The sequence below is a fragment of the Oncorhynchus tshawytscha genome, linkage group LG13 (genome assembly GCF_018296145.1).
Source record: "Oncorhynchus tshawytscha isolate Ot180627B linkage group LG13, Otsh_v2.0, whole genome shotgun sequence".
NCBI classification, from domain to species: domain Eukaryota; kingdom Metazoa; phylum Chordata; class Actinopteri; order Salmoniformes; family Salmonidae; genus Oncorhynchus; species Oncorhynchus tshawytscha.
The window spans coordinates 47,707,962-47,724,241 of NC_056441.1; the positions used below are offsets into that span (position 1 = coordinate 47,707,962).

General features: G+C 44.6%; 1 protein-coding gene across 10 annotated transcripts in view; it reads right to left on the reverse strand.

The window, feature by feature from the left end:
* Positions 1 to 16,280, reverse strand: part of LOC112266050 (dedicator of cytokinesis protein 10-like) — a 155,312-nt gene that overhangs the window by 85,335 nt on the left and 53,697 nt on the right. For 6 of the 10 annotated variants that reach the window (XM_042295807.1, XM_042295813.1, XM_042295811.1 and 3 more), the window contains exons 2-4: positions 5,423 to 5,542; positions 3,974 to 4,063; positions 1,468 to 1,550 (exon numbers count right to left, since the gene is read on the reverse strand). In XM_042295807.1, the coding sequence (XP_042151741.1) occupies positions 1,468 to 1,550; positions 3,974 to 4,063; positions 5,423 to 5,542 (293 nt within the window). Of the gene's footprint in view, positions 1 to 1,467; positions 1,551 to 3,973; positions 4,064 to 5,422; positions 5,543 to 8,456; positions 8,694 to 16,280 lie in introns of those variants that run through there. The other 4 variants (XM_042295808.1, XM_042295805.1, XM_042295810.1 and 1 more) reach the window with 3 other exon arrangements.

Genomic DNA, 16,280 nt, shown 5'->3' on the forward strand with positions numbered 1-16,280 from the left:
GTACTGTGAGACGCCTAAGACAGCGCTACAGGGAGACAGGACGGACAGCTGATCATCCTCGTATTGGCAGACCACTTGTAACAACACCTGCACAGGATTGGTACATCCAAACATCACACTTGCAGGTGCCTTACTGGGGTAACATCTCACAGCAAGAACTGGTGAATCTGGTGCAGTCCATGAGGAGGAGATGCACTGCAGTACTTAATGCAGCTGGTGGCCATACCAGATACTGACTGTTACTTTTGATTTTGACCCCCCTTTGTTCAGGGACACATTATTCCATTTCTGTTAAGTCACATGTCTGTGGAACGTGTTCATGATACGTCTCAGTTGTTGAATCTTGTTACGTTCATACAAATATTTACACATGTTAAGTCTGCTGAAAATAAAGAGGACGTTTATTTTATTGCTGAGTTTATGTAATCTCTGGAGAGACACAGCTTGTGAAGATGACTAGCTTATAGTGAACTGGGCTGTCAATTGGATCCCAGACGTATAGTATGATGAGCCCAAACTGATATCAGATCTGCTGATAACTGTGTGTCCAGGGAAAGACAGAGGAACTGATTCAGAGAGAAAACTCATCATGTGGATATAACCTCTATAAGAGCATGTACATCATCTCTTAGTATCTATGATGTTAACTACTGTACACAGTATCAAAAGTAAACTATGGATCAGTTTTAGAGTCGATGTACAGTATATGAACTCAAAAAGATTGTAAGTTCAACAAACTCAGAAAGGTCACGTGAAATTAACTGGACTCCAATATAACCAACCCATGGGAGACCAGGAGAACATTACAGTGGTCTGGATAGGGGTCAGAGGTCAAAGAGGCCATGCTCTGATGGCTGAGTGACCAATGCACAGCCCTGACATCTCCGCAGCTGGACAGCCTGCCACTCAACAACACATCCCACCGACGTCCACCATTTTGTTTTTTGTTCCCATTGTTGACATCACAGAGAGCTATTTTTCAAGAGGCCCGTTATGCAACCGCAGACCACAGGCTGAATCTTAAGTGGCACCCTATTCCCTATTTAGTGAACTCTGGTCAAAAGTAGTGCACTAAATAGGGAATAGGGTTCCATTGGGGACACGGCCCCTGGATCTTCTGGTCTAGCTGAGGTTTTCAGCTGCGTCTTTCCTGGTGTTTATGTGAAGTACGCTTTTGGAAAGTCTGGCATGCGTTCCTGACAAAGACGCCATGTCAAAAACAGTTAAGCCCTGAAGTGGGCCCTGTCTAACTTAATACCCATAACATCATGACACTTAGAAGTGCACGAAGTACTGTGCTTTTCTTATGCGGAACAATGAAAATACGTACACACACTGCTCTGTACATTGGTGTAATCATAGACAAGGGTTGCAAAATTCTGGTAACTTTCACAACATTTCTGGAAAACCTGGGTATTTTGGGAAAGTTGACGGAATTTTGCAACTCTTTCATAGCCTGTTCTGTACCTGGGAAGTAGCCGGTAATCTCCTGCGTACTCATCATATTTGTAATGGACCACGTGTAGTTGGGAGTTGTAGTACTCGCAGGCCTGGAATAGAGGAGAAGAAAGAGGAAGAGGATGAAGTGGAGGGGAGAGAGGTTCTGTTAATGCCTAGTGCAGGTGAATAACAGACAGTTGATTATGTCTGTATATATGACCGTGTGTGTGAGAGTGTTTTATTTCATGTATTTATTTTAACAGGGAGTCGCATTGAGACAATGGTCTCTTTTGCAGCTACACAACAAATTACACATAGGGAATATACCAGTCACATTCCTCAGCAAAGAGGTTCTCAATCAACAACAATAGAGATTTGTGTGTGTGCGTCTTGGCATGGGCAGTTGATGCTTAAAATCCCCTCTGTCACAACGTGGTTCTTATACAGCTCTACAGATGTCTATCAGAGAGTAGTCTCACACACACACACACACTCTATCCATTGAAATAAGTAGATCCAAGGCACAGTAATGGTAATGTAAATGCAGTGTACAGCTTTGTTTTACATGAGTAGCTGTCCTCATACAACCCAGTGTGACGCAAGCTAGGGCTGCAGAGTCTGCGTCCCTCTTCAACATTAATGTCATGTCCCAAATTGCGCCCCATTCCCTACATAGTGCACTACTTTTGACAAGGGCCCATAGGGAAAAGGGTGCCATTTGGGATACACACTTAATGTTGTTGAGGGAGGCAGACTCCGCAGCCCTAGCTTGCTTCACACAGGTAGTCTTGGAATCCATGATTAGATGAATCAAACCATAAGAAGAATTGAATTAACATTCTGTCCCACGGGCTTGAGTTACAGACTTTCTTTCTCTCCCTCTCGCTCTCTTCTCTCTGTCTCTCACATGCACACAAAGCGCAGATACGCAAGCTCGGCTGCGCGCAAGCGCACTCCCTCTCACTCGTTAACACACACAGACGCTCACGCACGCATGCACTCTCACCCTGTCTATCTCTCGGCAGTATGTTTTCTCTGTTCTGTGGATTCTTATCTTCTTTCTGTCTGAGTGGCAGTATCATTATCTATCACTTAAGCACAGCTCCACTGGCAGTCATCACATTCATTATTAAAGACACTCAAAACATATTTACTTCTACAAGGCAATAACACGTCTGTGAGCACATACTTAAATAGCCATTCTCTTTCTTCCAGCTCTCTCTCTGTCTGTCTGTCTGTGTGTGTGTGTGTCTAGTCTCTCACACGCACCCCATCATCAGTAAGCTGTGACGGTGTGGTGTCTGGTGTGTTTCCGTATGCAGCGAGGATATCTGTGAGACAATGTTTGGCTAATTTGAGCACTTCCTCCTAGCCAGCGTGTGCTGTAACTCTTTCACTTCAGCCACACCATCAAACATGACTTGTCACACGATAAGAGCATGAAAACAGGCACACCCAAATGGCACCCAATTCCCTACAGTGCACTACTTTTGACCACGGCCCATAGGGTACCACCCCAAATGATTGCCCTATAAAAGGGAATGGGGTGCCATTTGGGTCACAGCCACAGTATAGGCTTATCAGATCCACATCTTCAACTGACAATCCAATAGGGGAAATGTATGCAAAATTTTGCTGGTCGTCATCATTTGCATTTCTACGGTTCCTCAAAAATAGATGAAATGGTTTCATGGTGCAAAAGGTCGCAGTCATTAGTGCCCTTAGTGTCTTTGCCAGCCTAACTAAGCTGAGTAGAGCAGAGTTCCTTCAAAACAACAGGATGCAGTGGACAAAATCCCTGCTCTCCCTCCTCCCTCCCTGCATGGTCAGCAGGCAGCCTCAGATGATTCAGCTCCATAGACGAGCTCATTGGAAGCAGCAGTCAGCAGTCCAGTCAGCTCAGCCACACAGCTCTGACAACATGGGCTGGGTCTCCCCCCACACACACACTCCAGATGCTGTTGATTCCCAGAGAGAAACATGATCCAGCAGCAAGCTGCACGGCTGTACTTCTCGTTCCCTCTGGTTCAGAGGAGGAGCAGTAACTCCAAGGCATGGGTTCAGAATACATTTTAGGAACTTTCTCGCATGTATTCCGTACATAGGGACTGAAGTGGGTCAAGGACCAGGAAGCGCTCTCTCTCTCTCTCTGTAGTCTTGCACTTTCACTAATAGAGCTAGCCGGGGAAACTCTCGTTCTCTCTCTCCCACGCACACACACACACACACACACACACACACACTCGCTCGCAGGCACACAGAATCATACACAGCTCCTGGAGGAACAGAACACATCTGTGCTCCTGATGTCATTGCCTTACGAGCTCATGATGTTGATGTAGACCTCTGTGTTGAGGATATGTTTAAAGTACACTAACAACTGCATGTAGTCCGGACCCTTACCCGGACAACCACCACGCCAAGCTGCCTGCCTGCCAGACTGAATGTGGAGTCAGCCCTGCTCCGTAGCCCTCCTCTGCACCCGAGCTCAATCACACAACAAAGCATGGCACTCTCTCTCTCACACACTCACCTGTCTGACCAGCAGACACTCGGCCTGGAGCTCGGCCCCCTGGGGCACGGTGGACTGCAGTGTCCGTCTCTCCAGAGGCACTGTGAACACCTGGGGGACAGAGGGGAAGGAGAAATCAGATGGGGAGGGACAGTTTGATGTCAGGTAAAAGCTCATCTCTTGTGAAAGACTGTCGGGTCTGGAAGGGGTGTGGACTTGACATCTCAACCTCTTCCCCTAGAACAAAAAACTCTGTAGCTGTTGTTGACGCGAGAGCGGGTTTTGGATTACTGAGATTAGGTACTACATGCAGTCGTTGGATAAGATATATGTGCAAGTCTGAAAATGTAAATGCTTGAGGGGACATATGAAATCTAAGGATACAGTCTTTACCACTATGATGTACTGTCAGATCACTGAGCCCTATTCCAGTGTGTCAGCACTTGACGAATAACATCCGACCGAGAGCTCCGGTGTCGTCATAATTCATTCATAAATATTGAGGTCAAAAATAGCAAATGGCTCAAATAAATCATCCATACCTAGAAGGAAAGATTGAAAGTTGGAGAAATACTGATCTCACTGATTATTACGCAGCTAGTGGCAACTCAATGCAATTCTGTCCCAAATAGCACCCTTTTCCCTATGTAGTGCACTACTTTTGACCAGGGCCCATGGGACTCTAGTCAAAAGTAGTGCACTATACAGGGAATAGTGTGTCATTTGGGACGTGGGCCACTGAGCACAGCCAAGTTCCCGCCCTCTCTGATCAATGCTTGGTTCTGATTTACTGTGTCTGCAGTTAGCTGTTTAAAATGCAGCACACTCAGAGGAAGGACATTTAGTTTGGGGTTTTGGAAGCGAATTAGGTTTGTCCATTAGCAAGTGACTTGGAGTTTCAATTAGATTGAGCTATGGAGTCCCAGCAAATGAAACAGAACTGTTTGGTTGCCGTGTGTGTGTGTGTGTGTGTGTGTGTGTGTGTGTGTGTGTGTGTGTGTGTGTGTGTATGTATACATCACGGTAGCAGAGTCATGACTTTAAACATCAACTCGAGAGCCGAGTCATTTCCCGAAAACCAATTAAAACTAGTTAATAGGAAGTGGCGGTCTTAAGGAGTCACATTAGCGCACTAATTAAGTCACTAATGAGCAACAGCCACGGGACATTGGGGAGCAGAAGCAATGGGGGGAATGAGGGGTTGAGAATGCAAAATGAGTGTGTGTGTGTCTGTCCTTCCGTCTTGTTGAAAAACATTGGTGTGGCTGGCATGAGCCAGACACACACACACCAACACCCTCATTCCCACACACACACACAGCAAACGAAATAAGTGAAAGGAGGTCGTTTGTGGGTGACATACAGACAGATTTGACAGAGACAGGATGGCATTCACACACACACACACACGTCTCAAACGCACACGCACATACAACCCCCAAGCACTGACACAGACATGTTTGTACCCACCGTGAAATCGTTGTCGGGGAAGAGGAGCAGCTCTCGGAGGGGGTCTTCCTTCAGCTCATCTCCCAGGTCACAGATCACAGCCTCATAGTCCAGAGGGTCTATCAGCTTGGGTTTCTCCTGCTGGAACACACACACACAGACAGACATTTGACTTATCCCATATGGCAGTGAAATAAATACTTTGGTACTACTTGGGGAAACGCAGATGAGAAAGTGGCGGAGGCAGGATTCAAATCCCGGTCCACGTGGAACACACTCGTTTTCAAAATTGCGAGGTCAGCCATACACTTGATGACTGCTGTAACAGTCACATCATGGGATATCCAACATAGTCAACTATTAGGTCACACAGAAAGTCTTCTACATCTAGGACTTATCCTGCTGTAACACACAGAGAGAGAGAGAAAGACAGACAGACAGTCAGCGACACAAATGACTAGGCTAACACCAAGTGCAATTTGCCTCTACACTGTTGAATAATCATGACTCAAACCTCTCTGAACTCTGAGAGAAGTCAGCCAGTCAACAAGTATTCTTCAAATCAAAGACGAGCCAAATGGTGTGGCTAGGCAAATTGTCTAAAACCTCGGAATATCTGTTAATCTATCAATCTCTTCTTTTTTTCTTTTCTATTGAAACGGCATGAAAAACTAGCTACCACCTCACTTCCTGTGTTCACTCCGTCACAATTGGATCAGCTCCACAAACATCAAGGCTGCACCCAAAATGTGGCCCCGTTCCCTATAGACCCTGGCCAGAAGTGGTGCACTGCATAGTGAAGAGAGTGCCATTTGGGACGCAGGCCCCAGTCTAGAGGGGCGGGGAAGAGAGAAGTAAAATAGAGGATGAAGTGGTTTACATGTCATGTGCCAAACCAAACTGAACCAGAAACATGTCGAGCTGTTCCCCTCTTTCCAACAAGGGAAACTGTTTTACTGACAGATGGAGACTATATCACATTAGCAGTGAACATAACAGCTCAGAAAACATATTTAAATGATAGGCTCAATGTCACCTATTATTTTTAGATTCTGGTGCTTAATAGTATTTCGATGCAAAGGACTACAGAGATTTGAGTTCTGAAAAGACAGTAGACTGATATGTCACAAAGGCAGAAGTTTACAATACGTTTTAGGTTAAGGGTTAGGCTACACATCTGCACAGCACATGGTCTCAACAAGCCCATCCAGACAGAGCGTTTCACAGAAAGCGAAATGGACTGCACATGATGAGACGAGGCTATTTCCGTCCTCAAAGGAAAGCAGTATGTCTTATTCATCACTGCGAACAAAAACTGTGGTCAGAGAAGTGGAAAACTGGAGACCTGTGTTCTCTGTTTACACGCCCATAGTGGGGGGTTCCGACCACTATCCCCTGTTCAGTTAGACCAGGGGGTGTATTCATTAGTGCACAACGTAGCAAAACGTTTTGAAAAGGAAATAGGGTTTATTGGATTTCTTAAAAGGGTTTCTTAAATTCAGCTAGGTCCCTCCACGTTTCAGCCTGTTTGCTTCCGTTTGGTTCCTCGTGAATACAACTGACAGAATGCCCCGCTCACCCACAGGGGAAAGAGGTAGAAACCAAGCCGTCATTGAGGCATAAAACCACGACAAAGAATGTGACAAAAAGCGAAAGACTGAAAAATACCCAGAATCATAACATTCCTTGTTGTGAGGAAGGATCTTGGTGTGACTCCACTGTAAAAAAAACTATTTGTTTATACGAACTGTACCTGACTGGAAGAGAGAATGACGACTGAGGACAATTTCATTTCTCAACCTCACAGAAATGTCTACCAAGACAATATCTTTTGCCTGAGTGGCCTGTGGTCCAGCGGTTAGTGCCGAGTACCCGCCCCGGCACACATGTTTAACCAAAACTATCCATCGGCATGGGTTCGAATCTGCCTCGCAATCTCTCCTACCTTGGTTCCAGTCAGTAGGGATCTTACCATATACAGATGAACCGGGGGAGGGGCAGGGAAACACATGAACAACAGCCTTTCATATTCAGCATTCATTCACGCTGTTGCCAAATCACTTAATCACCCTACTGAGCAGGGCTGTGGATTTGGCTCATTCAGTTTTGACTCTGGACTTGACCAGAGGTACTGAGAGGTCAAATGGCACCCCTTAAGTTTTGGTTCCCCTTTAGTCTGGTCAAAAGTAGGTGCAATGGTGAAGGAGTAGGGTGTCATTAAGACAGACAAAACTGCTTAGAAAATGACACAACAATGTGTAAGGAAATGGGCGCTGATGACAGTCGGCCGAAGCTAGCTTAGCGTCGTACAGTGGCGGTACCTTCCCTGACGCCGGACGTACTATCGGCTCAGTAACACAACAGCTTGGTACTGACTGAGACTTCAGAGTCAGCCGTGTTGCTATCGGCGTCGTATCAAATCTCAGAGCAGCTTGATACACGCTTCGTAACACCTACACGTTCGGGGTCTATATTGCACCAGACTACATCAAACCCGATATAGTTAGGAAGTTGCAGAGCATTTGTACAATCAGACCTACGTATAGAGGCGAACAAGTCCCTTGCTGACAACCTCATATCTCCAGTTTAAATGTTGTGAACAAAAAGATGCCCTTCCTGATTGTACATGGCCACTCCACTGGTTAAAAACTCAGATAGCCTTAGGGAGCAATACTGTTGGAGTCTCTGCCAGTTACAGATACCAACATACCGATCACATAGTCAAACAGGGAGGCATTGGCTAACTAGTATTAGACAAAGGCTAGCAATGTCCAATTCCAAACTGTGCCTCATGTTGACGGACAGGTGCCGTGTCGAGTGAAGTTGCCCCATCGAGACTGATCTTGGGTCAGTTTAGTCTTTCACCCACTAATGATTAAGGTTAGGACTGGGGAACGGGAAGCTGATCCTAGATCTGTACCTAAGGGGAACTTCACCCCGGATCGACAGGTGCAACAGAAAGGAACAGGAAGCCCAGGGCAATAAAAACACACAGGTACAGCACTGCACTAAAGAGGGAGATAGCTAGATAGAAAGAGAAAGAGGGCATACATACAACACTCAGGCGGTTGAAATCGTTCCGCACACGCCTGTTCTTATCCCTGTTCTTCCTTCGGAACGTGATCTTACTCCTGAAACTCATCCTGATTCAAAACAGGAGACTACTGCACACGGATACCGGTGACACACACTGACACGAGAACACGGAGAGGACATGTGTTCCAGCAGGCAGAAGCAGAAGGTCCATTGAAGGGTGTGCGAGACCTGTTGGAGCGCGTGGTGGCCCAAGGAGGAAGTAGAGGCTTGATGTCACACAGTGACAGAGGTGCAGCAGGGGAAACTTACAACAAAAAAAGCAAGTCCAACCACCAAACCACTCTTTCTCTCTCTCTCCGTTTCTCTCTGTAGACCGCTCTCTCGCTCTGTTCTAAATCTCACCACATTTTCGGGATGGATTCCCGCTGGGGCCCCCCATATGGAAAATGTACTGTATGCACACACTACGGTCAGTCACTTGGTATAAAAATGTCTGATAAATGGCATTAATTATATCATTATTATTATTATTATTATTATTATTAGATACATTAGCCATAGTACCATTACAGGGCTGGCTATACTTAGTTGTGCTTGGTACTGCTTGGTAATACTGACACTGCGTACACACTAAAGTGACCACATCCCCTCGCTACGGCACACAACTGAATTCTTACAAACTGCCACCATGACACACTCTCGGTTTTTGTCTCCATGGTTGTAATCAATGCCCAACACTCTCACTCTCTTTTCACAAACATGCATGCACACACGCACGCACACACAAACACACGCACACAACCTACAGTTGAAATCGGAAGTTTACATACACCAAGGGTGGAGTCATGAAAACTCGTAAAAATCCAGAAAATGATGTCATGGCTTTAGAAGCTTCTGATGGGGTAATTGACATCATTTGAGTCAATTGGAGGTGAACCTGCAGATGTATTTCAAGGCCTGCCTTCAAACTCAGTGCCTCTTTGCTTGACATCATGGGAAAATCAAAAGAAATCAGCCAAGACCTCAGAAAATGTTTTTTGTAGACCTCCACAAGTCTGGTTCATCCTTGGGAGCAATTTCCAAACACCTGAAGGTACCAAGTTCATCTGTACAAACAATAGCACACAAGTATAAACACCATGGGACCACGCAGCCGTCTCAGGAAGGAGATGCGTTCTGTCTCCTAGAGATTAACGTATTTTGGTGTGAAAAGTGCAAATCAATCCCAGAACAACAGATTCTGGAGGAAACAGGTACAAAAGTATCTATATCCACAGTAAAACAAGTCCTATATTGACATAACCTGAAAGGCCGCTCAGCAAGGAAGAAGCCACTGCTCCAAAACCGCCATAAAAAAATCCAGACTACGGTTTGCAACTGCACATGGGGACGAAGATCATACTTTTTGGAGAAATGTCCTCTGGTCTGATGAAACAAAAATATAACTGTTTGGCCATAATGACAATTATTATGTTTGGAGGAAAAGGAGGAAAAAAGCGGAGGCTTGCAAGCCGAAGAACACCATCCCAACCGTGAAGCACGGGGGTGGCAGCATCATGTTGTGGGGGTGCTTTGCTGCAGGAGGGACTGGTGCACTTCACAAAATAGATGGCATCATGAGGGACAAAAATTATGTGGATATATTGAAGCAACATCTCAAGACATCAGTCAGGAAGTTAAAGCCTGGTCGCAAATGGGTCTTCCAAATGGACAACGACCCCAAGCATACTTCCAAAGTTGTGGCAAATTGGCTTAAGGACACCAAAGTCAAGGTATTGGAGTGGCCATCCCAAAGCCCTGACCTCAAACCTATAGAAAATGTGTGGGCAGAACTGAAAAAGCGTGTGCAAGCAAGGAGGCCTTACAAACCTGACTCAGTTACACCAGCTCTGTCAGGAGGAATGGGACAAAATTCACCACACTTATTGTGGGAAGCTTGTGGAAGGCTGCCCAAAATGTTTGACCCAAGTTAAACAATTTAAAGGCAATGCTACCAAATACTAATTGAGTGTATGTAAACTTCTGACCCACTGGGAATGTGGTGAACAAAATAAAAGCTGAAATAAATCACTCTACTATTATTTCTGACATTTCAAATTCTTAAAATAATCATTATTAATAATTTTTACTAGGATTAAATGTTAGGAATTGTGAAAAACTGAGTTTAAATGTATTTGGCTAAGGTGTATGTCAACTTCCGACTTCAACTGTACATTTTGTCTTATTTTAAAGCCTCTTAAGGGGAAAGTAATCTAAAAGTAACTGAATGTAATCAGATTAATTTACTGAGTTTGGGTAATCCAAAAGTTATGTTACTGATTTGGGGTACGTGCTCAGTCCCCTCCTGTACTCCCAACCACCCCAGTCATAGAATGTTCTCTCTACTACCGCACATCTCATTCCAAAATCATGGGCATTAACATGGAGTTGGTCCCACCTTTGCTGTTATAACAGACTCCACTCTTCTGGGAAGGCTTTCCACTAGATGTTGGAACATTGCTGCGGGGACTTGATTCCATTCAGCCACAAGAACATTAGTGAGGTCGTGCACTGATGTTGGGCAATTAGGCCTGGCTTGCAGTCGGAGTTCCAATTCATTCCAAAGGTGTTCGACGGGTTGGAGGTCAGGGCCCTGTGCAGGCCAGTCAAGTTCATACAGAAATAGTTGGTCAAAATCAGTGTGAAAGGACCTCGCTTTGGCACGGGGGCATTATCATGCTGAAACAGCAAAGGGCCTTCCCCGAAACTGTGGCCACAAAGTTGGAAGCACAGAATTGTTTAGAATGTCACTGTATGCTGTTGCGTTAAGATTTCCCTACACTGGAACTGAGGGCCTAGCTTGAACCATGAAAAACAGCCCCAGACCATTAATCCTCCTCCACCAAACTTTACATTTGGCACTATGCAGTCGGGCAGGTAGCGTTCTCCTGGTTTCCGCCAAACCCAGATTGGTCGGTCGGATGGTGATGAGTGATTCATTACTCCAGAGAACACATTTACACTGCTCCAGAGTCCAATGGCGGCGAGCTTTACACGGCTGACACTTGGCATTGCGCATGGTGATCTTGGGCTTGTATGCAGCTGCTCGGCCATGGGAACCCATTTCATGAAGCTCCCGACTAAAAGTTATTGTGCTGACGTGGCTTCCAGAGGCAGTAGCAGCACTTACAGTTGACCAGGGCAGCTCTAGCAGAGCAGAAATTTGACAAACTGACTTGTTGGAAAGGTGGCATCCTATGACTGTGCCACGTTGAAATTCACTGAGCTCTTCAGTACGGGCCATTCTTCTCCCGACTGTAGGTATACCTGTAACTGCCAAAATAAAGGAAACACTTGAGTAAATGAGGGATACAATATATATGTTATGGTGTGGGATGCATTTTCCTGGCATGTTTAGGCTCATTGAAGCTGTTCTAGCAGCTCGTGGTGGCGTAAAACCCTTTTAAGACATACGCAATGTCTTTCCTTAATTTTGGCAGGTATGTGTTTGTGATAAAACTATTGATCCTGTGGCTAAATTATGCTCTCTGGTATTATAATTATTATAATAATTGCCTCTTGGGCCACCTACGGGCTTGGGCCCAGTCCCTGACTCACACAATTGACTAGTCACAATTATTTATTATGCAGTTTTTATTATTAATCAGTAACCCAATCAAGGCAGGGCACCCCAGTTACCCACCTGGGCCCCCTACCTCCACTACTCCCCCCAGCTGATGATTAGCAGAGCGGAAGACTGTCTACACTCATTGAGAGCGGGCTCCTGAGTCTTCATGTGGTTGGCGGTTGCATATACATATATATATATATTACACTGAGTGTACAAAACATTAAGGACACCTGCTTTTTCAATGACAGACTGACCAGGTGAATCCAGGTGAAAGCTATGATTCCTTATTGATGTCACTTGTTAAATACACTTCAAATCGGTGTAGATGAAGGGGAGGAGACAGGTTAAAGTAGGATTTTTAAGCCTTGAGACAATTGAGACATGGCTTGTGTGTGTGTGTGTCATTCAGCAGGTGAATGGGCAAGACAAAATATTTAAGTGCCTTTGAACAGGGTTTGGTAGTAGGTGTCAGGTGCACCAGTTTGTGTCAAGAACTGCAACGCTGCTGGGTTTTTCACGCTCAACAGCTTCCCATGTGTATCAAGAATGGTCCACCACCCAAAGGACATCCAGCCAACTTGACACAACTGTGGGAAGCATTTCAGTCAACGTGTGCCAGAATCCGTGTGGAACGCTTTCGACACTTTGAGTCCAAGCCCCGACAAATTGAGGCTGTTCTGAGGGAAAAGGGGAGGGGTGCAACTCAATATTAGGAAGGTGTCATTAATGGTTTTGTCCACTGTATATACCGTATATATTTCCTTAATACACATTTCCTTAATACATACCTCTTAGGCCCCCCACGGCCTGGGCCCAGGGGCTTCAGCACTGGTAAGCCCCTGCATTAATCCAGCCCTGCCTATTCCCTATATAGTGCATTACTTTTGACCAGAGCCCATAGTAATGCATTATATAGAGAAAGTAGTGCACTATATAGGGAATAATAGGGTGCCAATTGGGACGCACACCTCAGATCAACAACTCTCCAGGCATATGTTAGTATAGGGCCATTCCATTTGATTTCAATAACTTTGACACCAAAACATTCAGGAGATAAAGCTGCTCAAAGTTGACCCATTTTGCATACCTCACCCTACAATGACACTGTCATGTCTTCATTACTGAAAAAGAGAAACGGTTGAATTTGATATCATTTGAAAGCTTACAATCAGGATGGTCAAACTATTTTATAATTTCTTGAAAAAAAATTTTTTCTCTCAACATTATGTCAATTTTTAACCTTTAATGGGCAATTATCGAAAAACGTGTAAACTGATTTTTTTTCATTTTCACTTTTGTAGCTTAGTCCCTATTTTATGTCCTCTGAGGTGTTCATCTTGCGCCCGCCATCGGTTGAGACACGGCATGCTCTTGAATAAAGTGTCATGTTTTGGCTGATAAATGTAGCTACTAAACATTACATTTCAACTTTCACATAGTACCACAAAGATAGCTGGAGGTCCACACATCAGGGTTTGTTTACTTGAATGGGAATATCTGTTCTTTTCAAATTCTACTTTCAATCTTTCATAGGAAAGCTATTGAAATCATAGAAATATAGATAATAGAAAATACATTCCCATCTAAGTTTTACATTCAACGGTGGGTGGAGCGGTAGCCATCTATCTTTGTGGTAGTAAATGGAAGTAAAAATGTCAATACAATATAAAAATCAATAGTGTACCAGCTAATTTCAGTGGTCTGAAGGGATAGAAACAAAATCCATAGAATGGACCTATGAGTGAATTGGCACCCACCCTGTATTCAAGAGTATGCTGTGTCTCAACTGATGGCGGACACACCTGAAAAACCCTAGATTATGTCAATTAGGGTCTAAGGTCCAACATACACTGTATATACATAAAAGTATGTGGACACCCCTTCAAGTGTATTCGGCCATTTCAGCCACACCCATTGCTGACAGGTGTATAAAAATCGAGCACACAGCCATAGAAAATCATTGGCAGTAGAATGGCCTTACTGAAGAGATCAGTGACTTTCAACGTGGCACTGTCATAGAATGCATCCTTTCCAACAAGTCAGTTCGACAAATTCCTGCCCTGCTAGAGCTGCCCCGGTCAACAGTAAGTGCTGTTATTGTGAAGTGAAAATGTCTAGGAGCAACAACGGCTCAGCCGCGAAGTGGTAGGCCACACAAGCTCACAGAACGGGACTGCCGAGTACTGAAGCGAGTAGTGCGTAAAAGTCATCTGTCCTCGGTTGCAACACACAAACTGCCTCTGGAAGCAACGTCAGCAGCTGTTCGCCCAGAGCTTCTTTAAATGGGTTTCAATGGCCAAAACAGCTGCACACAAGCCTAAGATCACCATGCGCAATGACAAGTGCAGCATGGAGTGGTGTAAAGCTCGCAGCCATTGGAATCTGTAGCAGTGGAAACGTATTAACTGGATTGATGAATGCCGCTTCACCATCTGTCAGTCTGAAGGACGAATCTGAGTTTGGCGGATACAAGGAGAACGCTACCTGCCCCAATGCATAGTGCCAACTGTAAAGTTTGGTGGAGGAGGAATAATGGTCTTTGGCTGTATTTCATGCTTCAGGCTTTCAAATGATACCAAACTCAACCGTTGATGTTTTTCAGTGATTAAAACATGGATGCCTCATGCTAGGGTGTAGTATGCAAAATGGGTCAACTTTTGAGCACCTCTTTCTCCTAAATGTTTTGGCATTCAGGTTCAAAAAGTCACTTTCTGACCACTTCTGCAGTGGGCAAAAATGTATGGAAAGTTTTGTTAAAATCAAAAGGGGTAAGGCCATAAAGTGATTGAATTCATATAGAACGACCCTATACAGATGGACCTAACTTGTATCTAATGGACAGAGAGAGAGTACAGTCTGAAAACACACCGTGAGCGTGTCATACTCAATATGTTATGTACCTCTCGGTCTTCCCTCTAGCTAGCCCCCTTCTCTCTTGCTCTTAGTGACAGTTAGACCACAGACCACTTTTCTCAGGCAGATCAGGGAAACAGTGTCTCTCTCACACACACACGAGATTAATGGTTGACACCTCTAAACTTCCAGTAAGAGAGGACACATTGATCCCACATAGTAGTACTGCTATTAGTAGTGGTAGTAGTCATTCTACTAGTGGTAGTAGTACAATTCTTCCTCCTTATTTCAAACTATTTTGAGTTCCATAATTGCTTAATATTTAGAAAATCTCCATCAGTGTGCTTCATCAACAGGCTCTGTTGCACGCCAGCCCATTAAGTCCTTTGACGAGCTTCTAAAACACCTGCAGCCCATCAAACATCCAACCACCCCTCTCTCTCTCTCCTTCCTTTCCTCCTTCCCTTATTCCCCCCTCGAATTCTGCCTCAGCTGTCTGGGCTGCTTCCATCCCTCCCTCTTTCCTGTCTACCCACCCTGACTCACTCACTTCCACATCCCACCAAAACAGCCCCTTTCTCCTTCTTTTCTCCCTTTCTCTCCATCCACCCCTGTGCTGATTCTGTCAGTAAACTGCAGCTGTGCAGGATTAAAATAGAATGAGTGCAGGCCTTGGAATTAGCAGCGACTGCTTATCAAACAGGGGTGTGAACGAGAGAGAGAGAGAAAATAGACTGAGGGAGAGAGACACAGAGAGAGAGAGACAAAGAGAAAATAGACAGAGAGAGAGTTAAGTTAATTAGGATCTCCATTAACTACTGCACATGCAGCAGCTACTCTTCCTGGGGTCCACATAAAATGTACAAATATCTGATAAAGTACAGAACAGTTATAGGCAAGAACAACATAAGATATCACAATAAACAAATAGAAAAAGTATTACAGTTAAAGAGAGAGAGCGAGCGAGAGAGAGAGAGAGAGAGAGAGCGAGAGAGAGAGTGAGAGAGAGAGAGAGCAAGAGAGAAAGCAAGAGAGAGAGACACACAGAGAATGTAGGCTGGGGGAGAGAGACACATACAGTGGGGCAAAAAAGTATTTAGTCAGCCACCAATTGTGCAAGTTCTCCCACTTAAAAAGACGAGGCCTGTAATTTTCATCATAGGTACACTTCAACTATGACAGACAAAATGAGAAAAAAAAATCCAGAAAATCACATTGTAGGATTTTTTTATGAATTTATTTGCAAATTATGGTGGAAAATAAGTATTTGGTCACCTACAAACAAGCAAGATTTCTGGCTCTCACAGACCTGTAACTTCTTCTTTAAGAGGCTCCTCTGTCCTCCACTCGTTACCTGTATTAATGGCAGCTGTTTGAACT